This window comes from Glandiceps talaboti, chromosome 8, assembly GCF_964340395.1.
Source record: "Glandiceps talaboti chromosome 8, keGlaTala1.1, whole genome shotgun sequence".
Taxonomy (NCBI): domain Eukaryota; kingdom Metazoa; phylum Hemichordata; class Enteropneusta; family Spengelidae; genus Glandiceps; species Glandiceps talaboti.
In genome coordinates, this window is record NC_135556.1 from 6,522,551 (window position 1) to 6,542,872 (window position 20,322).

A 20,322-nucleotide genomic window follows, 5' to 3' on the forward strand; every position below is an offset into this window, starting at 1 on the left:
ATCCTATCAAAAGATACATTTCTGGTGTGTAGTGTGTGTTTGTTTGTTTGTTTGTTTGTTTGTTTGTTTGTAAGTGTGTGGTGATGGATGTAACAGTGATTGGAAAGCGTTGATGTTGTCTCATCCGACCAGCCACAGGGACACACACTATTGCCTGCCCGGATTGATAATTTATAACAGCGACATATACGAACTGCCAAGTAATGTTGCTGTGAATAAGCTTAATACACTGGTAGTTGAGCCCTCGATTTTCCAAGATAGATACAAACTAAAACTGTTGTTGCATATAGTCTCAGTAGGGCAACTCTCTGAAAGCTAGTTTATTTAGAGTTCCATGAACTTGCTGTTTTGGGACTTCCAATGTTTACACTATGTTGATTACAGGGTAATTAGAGTCGCACAACAGAGAAACTACTAACACGTATTTCATCTATGACATTGAGAAACAATAGATTTTAATAGTTTGCGTCTACCTTACTAAACCGAAAGCTGGATTACCAGTGTCGTATTCTCCATACACTATGTTCTCTATATACTGGCATCATAATTGCTAATGGTATTCTTGTATCCATCCATCCATACAAACAAACAAGATTACATGTTGCTATGCGACCAGCTGGATCTGACTCACACCGAGAGATAGTATCATATTATATCAAGATGTATTCAATGTCGTGTTTATCTTACATAGCAAGAAGAAGAAGAAAAGTAAGATCTCCCTTTTGAAATGTGCTCAGTGGTGGACAAGTTTGAGTTTTATCAAATGAGAATAAGGAGGAAATAAAATTTTCCTGGGAAATATACCAAATGATTGGAGAGAAATTGACAGGTTTGACAATATTGTTAAAGTTCAGGTCCTACAAACATATTGGAGTTTTCAACATTGGGAGTCACTTTTAGCATTTGTCTAGCCTGGGGAAGAAGAATTTGAGGTTGTGCAGGAACCCCAGAGTCCAGCTTACTACATACTGAAACAAATCTGACCATAACACTGAGAGGGCAAAAGTTATTTGTAGCATTTTATATATTACAGACATCAAACGGAAGAAAAAGGGACCAAGAAATCGATGAGAAGAATTTTTCCGTATTTATTCGTCGCCAGTAGTCAAGCGCCCTCTTGTGTCAAGAGTGTGACACATTTCATAGTTTTTCTGCGCGTCTGTCATAACTTTTTCGCTAAATTAAAAGTGACAGCTAAAGGTATATATTGAGTTGTGTTTTAAGTTGAACGGAACAATTAGGGTGAATGTGGTACCTCTACTCTTCTCACAATCAGGAATATTTCCCTATCGGGGGGAAAAAAAACGTTTATCCTGTTTGGGAATCTGCATGGGATAAATTACAAATTGTACTTTTTTTCAGTATTTTTTAAATAGTACAATATCATACTATAATTATAAGCTCATTGGTTTATCCGGAATAAATGGATAAAATTGTAGATACCACACTCTTCAAACGAGTGTACTGAAAATACCCCTGGCTTTTGAGAGTAGCAAGCATTACATACCTGTTTCCACATGTGTCATATTATAGTTATGTGCACCAGAGCATTCAAATGGCATTTATCCCGATCAGGATACAAATATTTATCGGGGAGCTCAGGATAGGGATAAAAATGTATCCCGATCGGAGGATATGTAATGGTTACTGAACGAAAGAAGGGCTACAATGGTGAAATATCTGCACTATAGCCCCGGCGACTCGATCAAGTCTCAAGCAGTTCATACCAAATGTTTAAATAACTAGGCCCAATATAGTTAAAAGCAGCTGACTAACTCCATCAAATAGCTGAATCTTCATCTAAGCTACTGAATTTGTTTGGAAGATTAGGATTATTTAATTACATCAAACACATCTGTGTGTAGCCACAAATTGGCCAATCGGTTTTGAGGATGTGTTCACAAATTAGCATGTTATAGCGAGCAACAGGTCAGTGATTGGCCAATTCATTTTGACCATGTAGCACTACAGGAACACGCGTACGTGTTTCCATCAATTTTGCCTAGTATGAGCTTTTTGGTTTGGATGGGAGTACATGTATGTAGGTGGTATTGTACGTTGAGGGGCGTATCGATCGAGTTTGGCTTCTCCACGAGTTCAGGAACAGAACGTGGTGAGTAAAATTGAATCCCTGTAACCTCTAAATAGTTACGTTACTTTCTAAAAAATTTGTTTTCGTCCACACAACTTGAAATTGACTGTGTGTGACGACACAGTCGCTGTAACTGTATATTTTGTCTCTCTGCATGTTTTATATATCATTAAGATTTATATTCGAAACTATATGGCTGAGTCATCCATGAAAAACTATACTCAATGCAACCGAAAATCCTACCACAGTGTAATGTAACTTCCTTACATGTACAGATCTCGAGTTTCGTTATTACTATTTTCATATTTTTTTTATTTTTTTTATCACTTGTATATCGGTTATTTTATTTATTTATATTTATTTATCTATCTATTTTTGTTTTGAGGGAGGGGGGGGGCTTTCCCGATTTGGTATCGGGAATCATGGGAAACGAGATGTACAGCCGTTAACGTCGTCGTCGTCGTCGTCGTCGACGTCGACGTCGACTTATCGGAATGACAACGTAATAAGTAAACACGGCAAATATTATTTGAAGCATTGTGTAGTTTCTCTCAAATCTTCCAATTTCTTTTGAATTTTAAGCAGACAAAAGTCTATATCTAGCTACTAGTAGTCCAATATACCTTGAAACACAGGCACTGGAATTCAGATGTTTTTTGTTTTTTTTTGAAATTTTGATTCAAGTGCCTGTTCCTTGAAAGTGTTGTGAACGACTTTACCATATACATGTATCAGAGTCTGGTTTGTAGTAATTGTTGAAATAATCACAAACCCTACATAGGAGAGGTTTTTCTACAGGTTCAATGTACTGACGGTCAAATATAACTCTTTCTTCATACAGTCTCTCGCAGTAATAAAGGGACTGTGGTGTTACTATTGGATAGCGGTCTACCTGTCCATAATTGATCCTGGCTACGTGATTTAAGAAAGAGGGCACATTTGCATAATCAAATAGCACTCGCAACAAGGACACCTGATTGTTTTGTGTTTGCATTTTGATATAGGATTCCCATTGTTTCCTGACTAACTATCTTATCCCCAGTTTTAAGTATTGTCTTTGAGCTGTTTAATATCAGGATCTAGGCTTATATCGCATACGTAATGGTTTTGATATCAAATAATCGATGTCCTCGAAAATGAATGCAGCCACGTGCGTATTAAACACATTGCAGTATGAAAGCTGTTTGACTACTAGAGTTCTGATGTGGTTTGACGATTTACTTTAAGTACGATTTATTTATTTTAATGTAGTAATTTTGTTGTAGACCTGGACGATGCTGCATCTGGTTATAGAATAATTATGGGAGGGGACAAACGTCTAGTGCAAAATGAAGCCTTGTATTTGGGAGTGTCTCTCTGTCTCGCCCTCTCCTCCTAGGCCCCTCTCTCTGTCTCTCTCTCCCTCTCTCTCCCCTCTCCCTCTGTCTGTCTGTCTGTCTCTTTGTCCCTCCCCCCCTCTCTCTCTCCCTCCCTCCCTCCCTCCCCCCCTCTCTCTCTCTCTCTCTCCCCCCCTCTCTCTCTCTCACACACACACACACACACACACACACACACACACACACACACACACACACACACACACACACGGGTCTGATGACATATCATGAGGAATAGGAAAACAATCCAAGGTACAATTATTTATATTGTAACCCTCCCTTCCTTGATGAGAAAATGTCGTTAACCACAGGTACTCGAATCAATCTCATGATTTAAAAAAGTATGTATGGTAATAAAATAAGACATTATCATACATATATTTTTTTTAATCATACAGATTGATTGAGTACCTGTGTCTTTAACTATTTATTGTATACTCGTGATCGTCAACCGGCGACCCCTCAAAAGGCTTTTTCTGAGTATGTTTTACCATAGATCCTCCATCAACGGTGTCTGTGGTTTTACAGCGCAATACATGGAAGTCTTCAAACGCCGTACACTATATTTAACAGATTTGCTGCGTCATCGTCACTGCACTGTTGATAAATCTACATCGGCAGACATGGGTCTCCCAAATTCCAATCGTTATTTTAAAGGGTCAAGAGTCGCGTTTTGTTAATTACATAATCCATGGACCACCAATCCCCTTACATAATCATAATCTAATTTAAAAAAAGAGGACCAGTCTGAGACTAGTAGTAAGGCTAATAACTTAACTTTAAGATGTTTTAATATGTAAATAAGAATAGAACGACCCTAACATAGATAACGTTTGTTGGGACATTTCATGTCGATCTAATGGCAATGCCTGCACTGAGGTTTTTTTTGTTGTTGTTGACTAGCGCTCAAAACTGTTCACAGAGGAGCTGTAAAATAAAATATGTATTGATCGAGTTACTTACATTGTGCATTTTCTGTCATGATACACTTCAAAGGTGATATACAGTCCCTTTATCAGGTTTTATTGGAATTTACGGCAAGTACCCATTAATCAGTCTAGTCCTAAAACTTCACATGTCTATAGTTGCGTTCACCGTGTTGGTATTTCGATGAATTATGTCCACGTACGTAACTTGAATGTAATGGACAAAAATCAAATCAAATCAAATCAACGCTGTACGGATATATACCTTCATTTCACCCCGAGTATTTATTAATTTTAAATTTTACTTATTTTATTTTATTTCATTTTATTTATTTATTTCATTTTATTGGGGGGGGGGGGGGGGCAATGACTCCGACAAGTTCAAAAAAAGTTTCCGTTGGGAATTGTCTCGGCCAATCAATACTTCTCTTTGTTGTAGCACATTTCAGGATTTAATCTGATGTATTTCTCAAGGCGCTATAGATGAGGTAAATCACTTTCAAAGGCAATGTCAATTCAGTGAAAATCATTTTCCATAGTGGCACTCGTAAGTCCAGGGCAAGTCTATATATTAAAGACAGGGATGGTCATGGCGGTTGAAAGACAGGGGTGGTCAAGGCAGTTTTCTTCATGATACCTTATTTGCAGTTATTTTTTTCTATTTTTCTTTAAAATGCAGGCAACTTTAATAAAGGCTATACTTAAAATGTTTTTAAATGTATGTACAATTGCAACTATATAATTGTATAACAATTATATATACTCACATGAATACCTTTATTGGATGAACAAGTGAAAACCTAGCCGACCTGTAGACTTGAGAACGACTATCGCTGCACTATTCCGCTATCCTATTTACTGACATTTTTATTTGAATTTGCACTCCCTTCCCGAAAATTCAAAAAATAAATATGTCAGTATTAAAAGGATAGCGGAATGTACATGGAGTAGCGATTGTGGTTCAAGTCTACAGGTAGGCTAATTAAAACCGGGGACGTTTACAGAAGGCAAAAGAATAAATCATTCTGTAGTTTAATATCATCTGTTTTATATAATGCCATACGTTTTCACATGCACAGCTTATCACGCATACTGGTATGCATCCACTATCATGTGCAGGGCATGTGGTAATATGCATGATGGTCGTGGCGACAAAAGTCAAAGGTCACATATATTTGCATAAAAAGAATAGAGCGGTACGTACTAAACAAGCTTGCATTATTTATAACTGTGACCAAATACCGTATCACATAATAAATCTGCACACACAGCTATTTATAGTGTTGGTTGCTATCTGACTGTGACTTAATACATGGTTTGCGTACCTGACCTAATATTATCATGAATATGTTATGCCACGACGGCCCCCGACGGGCACCTGGAGCGGTCGACGCACGCCTCGCACGATTGAAAGCGAAAGAAATGTAAACTTGTAAACTGTACATGTATAAATACTACTCAAATTGTACACACCTTGCTGTTATATGTTTCGATATAGGTATTGCTGAAAGTGTTTATAAATAAAAACCTTAACGAAAATTTTCATACAAAAAGGTGGGGGGGGGGGGCGAGATGTGTTTAAGTATAGACCATGGAAGTATAACTATAAGGGAGAGAAACCTCCATGCACGGATTGATATACCAGAGTTTGGTGACAAAAATGTATCTCTTCGTTGCAAACGTAGTACACCTAGCGCTGATTCCGATTGTTGTCCCAGTCTTCAGGACTACATGCATACAGCTCAACATAATTATTTGCTTTGACGAAGCTTTGATATGTGGTGATATATCTATGGTGATGTGTGGTGATATATCTATGGTGATGCCTCCATGTTTATTAATATTATGTTGGCAACTAATTATGTCTAGTCCATTATCTAAAGAGTCACCCAACAACAAAGGCGAGGTTCTTTAAAGATGGCTGCTATCTGTTATGGTCTAGTGCACATACGTTCAACTTGCTGCAAGTTAACTTTAGCCAGCATTTCATGCATAATGGTTCATCTATTGGAGAATAACACTCTGGGTGTGGCTTATGGCCAAACTACACTCATTACTAATTCACTCAATTGAGGTGGTTCCCTATGTGATGAATAAGGTGTTGACCTCCTAATGTTGAATGTTGAAAGACTTATCACGTATTGAATCAATTTTTGTGGCCAATCTAGTTCAGCAAGCTGAATTCAGTGTTCATGGTGACACCCAATATCCTTCCTTCATTTTCACAATGTGTAAAGGTTGAGCAAGCGCAAAATTATCGTTGTCACTTATTTACAAGGTGAATTTTGTTTTTATGACCACACCCTGTTACGGTACTTTCATAGTATGTTGCTTGGATATTTGGATTCCAAACAGCACAGCAAAGAGAGACACACGATATACTAACGTGGTATCAAATCATCTTGCAGAGAAGAGATCTTGAGATAGATTCAATGCCATATATAGCCAAGACTACACACACCCGCACACACACACATCAGTAGTTTCCAAGAAATAAAGGGCTAAATACATCAAATGTGTGTTATGAAACAAATTTATTTTCCACATAAATAAAACTGACAAAAATGTCTCCAAAGGAGATCTTTTAAAACAGACATTTTAAAATAAACAGGATTCAAAGTGGGTAGTAGTTAATCAACTGTTTTTAACCCATCTATGATCTAGCTGGTATCAGTGCCAGCACAGAACTGACTCCTTCTGACACAGTGTCGGTTCCTTGTACCACATACTGTGACCCACAGTGAAGTCACTGCGGTACGTTTCAGGCAAGTTCATCACACAATACTTGTTATCACAAGCTGAATTGTAACACTTGTAACATTGATATCGGTGAAGTACTTATAAAATATGTACTTTGTTTTCATGAGCTTGTCCATCTGCTGACTTGCAGATTTTTACAACTTCATGTTTTAAATAAAGATCTGAAAATCATTCTTCTTCCGCTGTCTAGTACTGAGGATTGACAGGAGGGTACCAGTTGTCTTGGATCTGTTAAACTCCCCTGATATGAAATTGCATTCAGGGAACTACATAGACTTTGGTTTGCCCTTTTTGAGTATGACGGGAAACTTGGAGACATTAATGAAAATGTACCTGAATATACTTTTGTTGCTTTATAGTAAGACACATTTCAAAGAAGCAAACTTTTGTTTACTTCGTCATTTGAGACAGGTAACTGAAGACTTCTTCATTTACCTAACTGTTTAGTCCCTACACAATGAAACATTTCAAAGAAAGGAACTTTGTGTTCCCCTAAGTAAGTGAGAAAAGTAATGTATGACATTCATGTGTACCAATAAGGTTAATTGTTCCATCGATTTGAAATGTTTCCCAGTTAGCCATCTTCCTTTTCATGTGACAGCGTAACTGGTATCTGAAGACGTATTCACCTTATAAACTTCTCCTTCTAAATATCGGAGTGGTAAGATCAATCGTGTTGAAAACTTTAAAACACTGATCACTTACAAAGTTCTGTACAACTTTACATCTTGACGAAGAGAGGAATTTTTATAACCAATAGTAGAATTGTACTTGTTTTTCAAAAAGAACATTTTTCAGTTTTGTTTGAATATATGTAAATGAAGTTGTGGAGAAAGTAGGACGTCATTTATATGTTACATTTATTTTTTAAAAATAGTGAACATAGCGAGGTGTTGATTTGATTTTAAACAACTCTAAGTTTTGATGGAGTGTACATGCTTGTATGCTCACACTATTCATAACACACAAGTTAAACCACCAAGTTTGCGCCATCATGTAACTTGCGCTGCATAGTTATTTTAGAAATACAGAACTCCTCTCTCCCTGAGCAGACTATACACGAGTCACAGAAGATAATGTGTCACTTGCAATGATTTCAAATTTCACCCTGTATTATGGTAAAGTTGGTCGACCAACTTTGACAACAAATGGTGGGGGGTCAGACCAAATTACAACTATTAAACACAATAGCAGGATAACAAATAAATAACTTGGCACAAAGACAAACACTTGCAATGACAACAATATTATGATAAATTACAAAATGATAAGATAAAAGACAAACCATGTTCTGAATATACGAGATCTTTGTTACAAGTTAAGATAGATAGGTTTGATCATTATTTTTGAAATGAAGTAAAGAACACAGAGATAGAATTCAAGGCAAGAGTTATTGCTTTCAATTCTCTGAATGACAAGAAAATGCCTCGCATAAAAGCAAGCTTTCTATAAAAGCCTAATCGGACTACACTGCTTTTGCTGTAAACAATGCAATGTGCACGCATCATCGCTTAAGATAGCACTCATCGTTTGTCTTCTTTTTTGTAAATATAGCATTATCACTCGTTTATCATTGGAATGTGTACCTTAAAAAGACTCTCTCTCTGATGTTCTATTGGTTATTCTTCTGATGGATGTGTTTAACTTTAAAATAGTTTAAAACCTTTTTTTTGTAAAAAAAAATGACACTCTTCCATCATCACTTTGGTTTCATCCGCATCTAAAACATGACCTCTCATCTTAGTTCCCCATCAACTCATAGCAGCTCTATCTGTATAGAGTCCATGGGATCACTTCAATGATTCAACTTCACACAGGCACATTACTATACTTTAAAATGGCATTTAGCAGTTACATACTCTAACTTTTAACTTATGCTAAAAACTAACATTTATCAGTATAAAATCCTACTCGTACACATCATCTTAGCTAAGTAACGTAAAATTTACTTTAAAAACAAAAGTCACAGTTGTTATCACAAAATAATGCTGCTTCTTTTTCTTCTTCTCACATTTTATATACATGTTTCAATAAATTAATATGAACGAGGCACCGTAATAATTTACAACTTTGTACATACGTAACACACACACACAAAAAAAAAAACAGTATGGAAACATGCACTACATTTTCTCTCCTTTTTTCTTGTTTTACATTTAAGTATTTTTTTGTTGTTTTTCCCTTGTGTTATATGTTGCAAACACAGTAACATACCACAATTTTTGGGGTTTTCTAACTTAATGAACATTTTATAGGTTTTTGTCTCTTTTTGGTATTTTTTTTCAAACTTTTTTTTTGTTTACAAATTTTTTTGGTTTTTTTTTTTAGATATTTTTTTTGAAACTTAAGCTTTTACAAATGACTTGTAAAGCACTAGGACAATGTTATAATAACATTGGGAATGAAAAGCGACGAAGTCAAAGCAAGAGGAACTGTTTCTACAGTTTGCACTGAGTGGGGCTGGTTTTGAGCTAGAAAACCTACCCTATATAATACATCAAGAAATGATGCGAAATATAACTTACAATCAGTATTAATTAGCAAGCAGTACCTTTGGTCCAACAAAAGAAAATGCTTCTTCTTACACGACCTTAAATATTGGAAACATTCTTATCCGTACCACAATCAGATATGTCTCTCTAACGTAGACTAATTTTCATTGTTCTGATTAGCTAGTAACTAAAAGACATCGACTGAACCAGAGAACTAGTGCACAAATTCTACCAAATCAACCTTAACTATGTGCATAACTTACAGGCCAAAGCTATGAGCCAACAAAAAGATTTCCTGATCAACGTATTCCCCCTAACCTCAATTTATACCAAACAATCAACGACAGAGTGAGTGAGTGAATGAATGAATGAAATATGAGAGGGGGATGATTTAATTTGCTCCGACGATTTGCAAAGGGGGACATGTTGATACAACACAATCCTTGTCTTGTCGCAGCTGACGGCGGCAAGACACGGGCGTGGATGGCGCTGAAACCATAATGACTTCCTGTGTAGCTGTAGTTTCTTCGTTATCGTTATACAGCCGTTTTATGCTATCATATATTTCATCCACCTCTATTTGCTGCACTTTACGTTTGATTGACCTCTTGGCTTTGTACTTGTGAGAATGTCCTGATGGATAAGCTGACCCAAAGGACATGTTCTTCCTTTTTTGTTGCTGCTGTTCTATCATGTAAACAGTGTTGACTGCAGGATGACCCATAAACACACTAATGATCGTCTCACGACAATGGATAACACTTTCATTGTCAGCCTGCAAATGACAAAAACACATTCATGAATTTTTGCAAATAACAAATACATTTTTTTTTACATAAATGTAATTTTACTTAGTACACAAAATCATAAAATATTTTTTGCAACTAATTCTATTTGAATTTTTTGACCAATTTCTGTCCTTTAAATCTGTAAATTTCTTTTTACATAATGTAACAGATTTCTTCAATTTTGGATTCACTATTATTAATATTATATGATTTCTAACAACTTTCCTAAGAAGAGAAAGGACTACACAAATGCCTTGAAGACAGTATCACAGTGTTGTGAGTCTATGGTATTTCAACATCAGGGTAATTTGTAGCTAAAACACCAACCACAGCAGGACTTTCTTTCCTGTCAAGTTAATACAGTTGCCTTAGATTCCCATAGTGCTAGCTTGAAATACAAAGTGAACTAAATTGAAATGCTACAAGGATTAAAAAAGACTGGCATAAAACAATGAAATGTGTCAGAGCTCAGTCTACAATTCATTGGATAACTCAAGGACTAAAGGTCAGCAAACTTTCAAAGTAACTGATTAATGACATTTGACTTCTATGTCTAAATAGGTCAGGTTGCTCCTTTTTCACTGACCTGTCTGTCAACATTTAGAAAAAGGATTTATGCATATATGCTACATTTACATTTGAAATCAAGAATATTTTTAATTACCTTAATGAAACGCTGCATCATGATAGTAACAGCCAACCAGTCTGGTACAAGGATTTCCAGTTCCAAGCTCAACAAGGCTAGTGCCAAGATTGAGCCACGGAACGAAGCCAATCTGTGGTTACCAACACATTGTTGAAGACGTCCAGTCAGGATGGACAGATGACGAGAAGGGCTCATCTGTCCTAAACCAACTACTAGGTGAGGGCAACCAGACACTAGCATGGCATGACACTGTTGAGGACACACAAAAAGAAATCCGTCATTTAAGAGTTCAAACCCAGGCTAATGTCTTATAAATAATTTGTCTGTTGAATACACCGAGACTGTATCATATACTTAACTAATTTATCATAATTTAGGAAAAAAAAAAAAGGAAAAAAAACAACAACAAAAACTGTTTCTGATCAGGACAGTTTATCTAAAATGGTGTGATGTGATTTATATTTTTTTTATCATATAGTTTCTTTATTTCCATGATAATTATAAATTATTTCCCCTAAAATTTCAGTTTAACCTCAAACAAGGAAATCAGAAGAATTTTTCATCATATTACATAGCTGCATGGAACTTATAGAATGCTATGAACATAAGGCCTGTGTTTTCAGATATGAAATATAAATGGTAGCCTGTAATATAGACATTCATGCCAGACAGCACTCATAAGAAGCCTGTGATAGGGCTGAACAACACATCTTAGTCTATATAAATGGACTTACAGTAATACAACGTCTGTTAAAATTAAAACATAACTCTGAGGAAAATAATCAGCTACGTCTTTAAACCGAGTCATCTTGGAAAACGCTACACAGGCTTAGCTAATTTTATGAAATCTTATCAGGTCTATATATATATAAATGAACATATTTGTTTAAAATAACACATTTCATCCACACTCATTATCATTGGTGATAAAAATTCACAGCCTTAACAGCTGAGAATTGAGGCAGAAGGTCAAACTAAGAATACTGCTGATCACAGCAAAATGTTACTAATTGACCCCATCACGCCCACTTCAACTACGTGTACTAATCCCATGGCATCAGCATAACAAAGAGAATTTTACTTATCCACAGCAGGAGTAGAATTATATTATGGATAAATGGTGTGTACTTACAACATGAAGGAAATCCAAGGGTGTACTGAGATTGATATTCCACTGTAGTTTATCTAATATTATTCTCTCCATACGGAGTACATCGGCTACAGTGCAACCACAATCACTGATATCGATCAGTTCCTGAGTTGTTGGAATCACCTGTGTAAAGATCAAAAGACATATTGACATCATTTTCTAAAAATAGAAATACCAATACTCAATACTGGTTTCAATATCCTGATTGTGCTTCTAACAAAAATTATCAGATGACAGACCAAATATGTACATTTTACATTTATTTGAGCAACCACTTATTCCTAATACAGCTTTCTAGTAGGATCCAAAATCCAAAATTTATATAAATATTTGGAGGAAATGTGAAATTTGAGCTCCTCATTACTGTAATAGCACTGAAATATTAGCAAATCACACCTTTATTTGTTGAGGCACTTTGAGCAAACAAATCAGTATGACAAAATAAATTAAACAAACAGACATCACATTTGAGATGAATCAGCCTTGGTGATTGTGTAAAACACCCTCTATGTATAGCAGTGTGGGTATAATTGGGGAATTAAAATAAAATATTGACCACAAATAAACAGACATTAATTCATATGTAGTACATACCTCGTCCTCTTCCTTCATCTTCATACCAAGAAAGAAACAGCTCACAGCAATACATTTCAGATATTTCGGTCGTGCCTAAATTAAGAACAATAGACAATAATCCCTTTATTAATCAAAAATGTGGTGTTCAAATTCACTTCAATAATTTCAAAAGTGTTTTTGCATTACATTTATCACCATTAATAATCCTATACACCTTCACTTAATTTGAAGTTAAATCAGTACTCATCAAGATCTAAAATAATGAACAAGAGAATTTGATTTGAAATGGGTAAAATTAGCTGAATAATTTTACTTCTTGTATAATGTTAACTGAATGTACAGCTAAGCTGCTTCATTTGACAAACTTAATGATGTGCAAAGTAAGGATTGTGTGTTATATACAAAAGAAGTACTTAACATAATACAGTATATGATTATCACTCATGAGAACTGTACAGCCTCTGTTCATTCAGTGTGTTTGCTACTTTTACACAAGCAGCCTTTGTCTTGTACTCTACAATGGTTTGATCTGGATTTGATAAATGACTTTTTTGTTGCACCATATGGCATACAGCCATCTTTACTTTAGTCATTTTCCACAAAAAATTATTAACTATGATCTCATCAAATTGTGAACACTTGCTTTGTGTGTAGCAAACAGCACCAAGCTAATTTGCAACAAATTTAGTGGCAATAAAATCCATCTGTTTATCCATGAGGTACAATAGTTATTGGCAGAGATAGGTTAACAAAGATGTTTTGTCTAGCTTTGTGTGAAAACACTAGAGTATGTTTTGTTATTCAGATGTGACCTTTTATTTTGTACCTATCACAGAATCCATATATTGAATACGTAAGTCTGATATCCGCTTTTACAAATGCTAACGAGATCAAGACATTTGTTCCTCATTAATAAACAAACAACCTTCACTTCTCCTTACTGAATTAATATCTTTAGGAAAGGAGGTCGTAATTCAATAACTTAGTAATATTATACATAATATCAGAATAATGCATTCACATATTTCATGAAAATAAAATTACCACTCCTATTTTTTTTATTGGAAAACCAACCAACCCACCCACCCACCCTATTTGAGTATGACATTTAAATAATATAAGCTACAAACTTCCAGAATTCATACTCCAAACTTGGTACATGATGTATAACAAATTCAAACTTTCAATTAAAAATTGAAATTGCGAATTCACTGGGACCTATTAAAACTTATTACAGGGCAACCATAGACATAATACTGACACACATAAAATAGAATACATCATTAAGGACAATGCAACAGTAAACTTGCATTCAATTTAGGTCACACATTAACAATGGAGGAACTCTAGCTCTATAGACAAAGGAACCCTTCAGATATGCAAATTATGTTATTTTGGTATGGTTGAAATACTAGTAGATAATTCCTTGCTATACTATACAGACAACCATTCACATAGACAATATTCATTGACTAAAATATATACCAAGCTGTTTCACTTGCCAACAGGTCCATACATGCTGAACATTTTCAAAATGCAATTCATACATATTATCCATACATCCTCTGAACAGGGTGATACAATTCAACCTTTGTACAATTTTACTCAACTATACCAAGCTAATTCATGTATGTAGGCCTTAAACTTGTTTAATTTTCAAAAAATCCACACAACTATCCTAAATTCACTGGGTAGAATGGGGTGGGGTTGGGTGTTCTTTTATAACCTCTGGCCTGATCTATTTAAATTTTAATGGTGATTCATAAAAAAAATTGTAATGGATACACACCAACACATAATGCTAGCAAGTTACATGTAAATGTTTTGTAGTTGCAGTGTCTAAATACTGCTGGTATTAGTGGTAACTTGGGCAAACAAATCAAGTCATTAGTGATAGAATCAGCAAATATTCAGTGCAAATGGCTTTTGTTTCATTATTAACAGAAAGAACATGAATAAACGATTTATGGTAAAAGGAACTATACTTCTATTTTTGACAGGAACCATCATTTTTCCTGGTGTGTGTGTTCACATTGTGTACTAAAAGCCCCATTCACAATTTCAGCCACAATGACGCATACAAATAATCTGGGCATATTTAAGGTGGTGTCTGATATATTTTCATGTAAAAAAACCTACCTTGACTGCTGTGAGGAAATTATCCAGAATAGTTGTACTGAGCATGAATGTGTCAGGACTGAAACCAAACTTAAAATTCAGTTCACACAACCATCTGGTAACTCCATCTCTCTGGCTAGGTCCAATTTCTTCACCCTGTGTGCACAAAACATACCAACAAATCAATACATTCTGCTTTTAGTTTACATCTATGGACTATGCATATTTGTATCAAAGCTGACCATCAATGGAATATTGTGTTAATCAACGACAATGGTATCTTGGACTAAATGTCAAATTGCGAGATTTACTGGTATTATGCTACTATAATACCATATATACTGGCAAAACAACTGTTGAAACTCATCAATGCACATAACATTTGATGTTTAGGGCTGATCATATCTCTCATTGCCTACTATCTGTATCTGTAGATCCAAACTAAACAATTTGCATGAATATTGGTGATCTTTTGTACTTGTATGTAAAATGATTTAAAACGCCTTGTATCAGAATGGGCTTGGGGATGGTTCGACTAGATTACAAATTCACAAAGTGCATCCAGTATTTTTGCCAATGAACACATTGAAACCAGGGTGAATGTTAAGTATGTACTAAACATTTGCACAAATTCACTGTGTGAGACCTGGTAAAAGCCTCTTTAACTGAAATGCATTCATAAAAGAAAGCAGCTCCACTGAGGTTACTGTAATAGCTATATGAATAGTACACACCAGTCTGTCTGAAAAGTTATATAACCTCAAAAGTCAAATCAAAGAATGTTGTTACCCATTCTACCTAAAGGGCTGGGCTATCAATGACCCACTCAAGGTATCAACATGAAGAAATGGGGATCAAATCAAATGAAATCAAACAAGGCATAATTTTTACAACCAGTGTGACATTTTAACTTTATAGTACAGAGAGTATGTTACATTATATGAAGCTGCATCATATTCACAACGACAGGAGTTCGTTCAAAGTAACCACAATTAGTGCATTACACAAGACTTTTGACACATATAATATAAACCAACTGAAATATCAAGCTGAAAACATAACATATATGGTTCAGAATTTGAAAAAAATTGTTCAATACTCCATGTTGATGGCCTCCCATCTGAAACAACAAACATTTTGCAGGCCTCTGACAAGTATCAGACTGGCCTGCCTTAGAAAGGTCAGTGTTATGTAGGTCGAGTCAGCAAAATCACATTCCATGACTTGTGAGGCTCGAGATAGTAGTTCACAATATTTGCAGCTCTCACTGCATCCCCTGGGAGCTTTTCAATTTCATATAATGGAGTCTACTAATGCTGTGGTTAAAAAATTTCCCTGCACAAGTTAGTTATATGGCTAGGTTGTTTTTGGAATATACAATATCTAGTGAAAACTATTTCTTCAGAAAACAATTGAGGCCAAACACTGCCAGGGACAGAAACTATGACATATTTTGAAGTGGCTGACATATGTATCAGAGCTTTCAGTCACAAAATATGCCACACTGCACCATGCCAGTTACAGGTGAATGAATGTTTGGAGATTACCATGAGAACACGTCGACGAATTGATGATGACATGGCAGCCATTTATTACCAACTGATGCCAGCTATTGTGATAATAAATCCGAGTTTTAGGAGTATCACACACTGGCACTGTATACATTTATACACCACAGCTGTTATTAATACCTTGCTCACATTTCCAGTTTATGTGAATGAAAACAAAATGTTCCCAATCATGCATACGCATTTTTCCTGCATTTGCATAATACTGCATATATAGAGATGAACCCATACACCAATCCTTTGTCCAGACCGGTCTACCATCTATCCTGTTGTTGACTGACACTGTCTAATGATTAATGTTTTATTGATGATTAACTGGGTCATAGTTTTGACATTTCACACATAAATACCTGAGATGACTGGTCAAACTAAACTTCAAAGTTTACTCAACCTGGCCTTGGTACACCTTTTACACTGAAAACCTTGACATTTCACATAGAAAATGTTCATTTCAATGGATGGTGAAAACAACAAGATGAAACACCACTTGTTAATTTAATGGAACATTCTAGTCTCTAGAATTTTCTAGTTGTACAAAATACACAAATCTTACTTCGTCTGCTAAGTCTCTCAATGAGTTCTCTTTCCATGATGTTCTCTCTTTCTCAAGGGCATCAGTTAGCATCTCCTGCAATTTCTTCCTATCTCTGATGCTCGCCATTCTGCCCTTACACAAACCCTTCCACAGCAGACCTAGAATATATATATCATGGGGAACAAACAATTATTATTCTGGAACCTTCGGTTAATGTAGTCTACACATAATTGTCGTTTATAAAGGACAGTGGAAGGAAGGGAACTACATTAATTTATGTAAGGATAGCCTAGCCGTGAACTTTCGAGAACGACATTGTCACGAACACCTTCAAGCTCAGCTGGTTCAGTTCACCTTCAAACAAAGGACAAATTGCCTACAATTTTACAAAGCTGCAATAATTGCAGACGCCAGCGTTTGTTACGTTCGAGGGGATTTTCTCTTGTGTTTTTGAGCTTTGTTTCGCTCCGTGGTTAAACGACAACGAAAAAAAGAAAGATCGAAGGAAAAAAAATTCAAAATCAATCAAACTCTACGTTACCGACAACATAGTGTACATGATTAATATTCATTAGCGAATCACAGGCAACATCACAAACAATTACAGGATAATTAATGCACTGTATTTCAGACCCATTTACCAACTTCACTACAGTATCTCATTAAAATTCGTTTTACTCGCCAAATTTCTCTAATGAATATAAAACTATTACTAGGCGTTTGAGTTTTGTGCTTTTTTTTCTGCTGCACTGAGAAAAACTTGTGTGGCAGTCGTATCAATCGTTGGCTTCAACGACCAGAAGCGGCATCAATTTGTCAAAAAAGGTTACGCAGTTGTTACTAAAATTTACGACACTGTTTTTGAGATTAGTAAGTACATAAATATGCTTAGGAAACTGGTATAAACTGGTGCAATCATTTGCAACTTCATAGTTCCTGTAAGACAAGGACTCTCAGGACATGACGACATACCAAACAAAGGTGACGCCGGGGTTTTCCGACAAAAAAAATTAATTTATTACCGCACCCATTTTGTTGTTTTAGCATCATAAAGTGATGGAAACGAATTGCAAAACGAAGAAATTGGGTTCTAGATCAAAATGGAGAAATATCTTAACAGTAAGAAGAAATATTGCTGTAGTATTTTCTCTCTGTGTCCATATTAATACGTTACGTGACGGTTGACTGTTCCCTCTCAGTGTTTCAGCTGAGCTGTCATTCTTACCTTCTCGCCAAAAGTGCAGCAAATTTGGTAGATGGATGATCTATACTGATCCATAAGCGGCCTAAGATTCCTCTTCTAGCACATGTTGGTTTTTAAGCCCGAAACTTTAACGGTATTGCATGAAAAATATGATAAAAAGCGAAAACTGAGCAGTCCAGTATAGAGCTCCTAGGCGTAGTTTATATTTACAACAACAAAACGATAAGGTCTTTGCATATATTAGTTTACTATCAGCTGTGCACTAGGGTGACAAGGTATATTTCTCCGCACAAAATAGTTCGACCGGTAAACTTCATAACTTTGAAAAATAACCATCAAATAAGCTAATGCTATGCAAAATTACCGAATTCAATTAATTTTATTGCGTTATTATGTGCGAACTACCATATTCATTTCACGAATAAAATCCTCTTGTGTGTGTTTTTCTTCCACTCCTGCGCGGATGTATATTTTCAGAGGCAAGCTCCTAAAATAGCAGCCAATGATAACGTTTGTGTCTACGTGCCGTCAAAGTCATGTAAATGTACATATTACGGATATTTCCTTGACGATGCACTGAAATGGCCCTCAAATATACAACCTATTTCTGTCGAGTTAGTCAAAATACGATGGTAATATTTTGCAATCCAATAAAATATTCTCGCATTCCTCATCACAAAGCATTATTTTTTACCGTTATTTTTTGGCGCTAGTGGAAATTATTTGGCATTTTACTTTGCGCTTTTATTGTCAACGACCAGCTGGGAGATGAAAAGGACATTGCCCAATCACAAGTGGTATTCAAACATTAGCATATATAATAACGATCTGCAGCTGTCCAATCAAAGCGTTCTTTAGGAAAGGCGCCAAGTCCAAACGATCTAAACGAACGATAACCCAGCTGATCTTTGTTGTTCAGCTTTCTGGTGAAAGGTACCTGGTAAAGGATAGGTTACGGTATGTAAGGAATTATTTTTATTTTTAGAAGACTGATTTTTTTAACTAAATTTTTATCACAGGCGTACATTTCTTACGACCTTGTAGATGACTGTTTCATTCCTTGTAAGTGCTATTTTCTATATCCAGTGACATATCAGACAGTGTTGTTATTTACTTGCTTGCACAATCGGCTCTCCAAACTTCACCTAGCCCGGTGAACTAAATGGCGCTGCGCAGGGACAAAGGCAAACTAGTACACCGTCGCTATCACCATGTAATTTTACTGACCTTTGCTCTGGATATCAACCAACTAATCAGTTCTTATCTTACAATTTGTTGACAGATATAACTAGTCTGCGTTTGTCGTAATATTTTCGAAGAGTTTGAAACATTTATGCAGCCGTACAGCTTCACAACTTAAGCAGTTACCTGTTCAGTGCTCCGATATAACCATTTCATACCGCAATCGTCAAGAGTGCAGTACGCACTTTCTAGTTCAGCGCAAAGGTATGTATGAAATTCAGCAATATTTACGTCGAAATTTACACCATAGTAACAGTACATTTCAGTTTGTTTTGTTTCAGAAAAAGCGCGCGCCGAAACCATACAAGCTAAAACGACAAGGCAATTACTTATCGCCTTGATGTATTCAGTGATGATGAGGAAACAAAAGGCTTAGACAAAAGGGCTCAGCATTAATATTTCATTTATGGAGATGGAGTTACCACCCTCACCTCGGTTTAGTCATAGACCAAACTCCCTCCATTGTCTTTGTTTACCCCATGGTTACCCCATCAGCACGTAAGCTGTCAGATATCAACAAAGACTGTACCCGTGTCATGTGCCAAACATGAGTGCATTTCCATATCAGTGTCAACATTACAACAATGGCTTGCTAGGACTGACCTTCATCATATTGACTTTATAAACTTTGACCAGCTGCTATAAATACTTAGCCAGGAAAAGACAATTTTATATATATATCAACCGAAATTGGAACCACTGTGTATAAATAATTTGCCCCTAATAACATTAACATGTTTGTTTGTTTTTATTCTATTTTACAAAGGTACTAAAGGTCTTCATAAACTTTGTTCATGTTGTTTGACATTTATGCATACTTGCATAAATATATATGGCATACATATATAT

General features: G+C 35.8%; 1 protein-coding gene across 1 annotated transcript; it reads right to left on the bottom strand.

The window, feature by feature from the left end:
- Nucleotides 1–6,911: 6,911 nt before the first annotated feature.
- LOC144438443 (cyclin-I-like) lies at nucleotides 6,912–18,454 on the bottom strand. The gene is made up of 7 exons (XM_078127469.1): nucleotides 18,253–18,454; nucleotides 17,046–17,185; nucleotides 14,946–15,080; nucleotides 12,825–12,899; nucleotides 12,213–12,353; nucleotides 11,099–11,329; nucleotides 6,912–10,421 (listed from the first exon to the last, which is right to left on the bottom strand). The coding sequence occupies exons 2-7, from the start codon at nucleotides 17,151–17,153 to the stop codon at nucleotides 10,038–10,040; spliced, it is 1,074 nt and encodes a 357-aa protein (XP_077983595.1). The 5' UTR covers nucleotides 17,154–17,185; nucleotides 18,253–18,454; the 3' UTR covers nucleotides 6,912–10,037.
- Nucleotides 18,455–20,322: the final 1,868 nt, after the last annotated feature.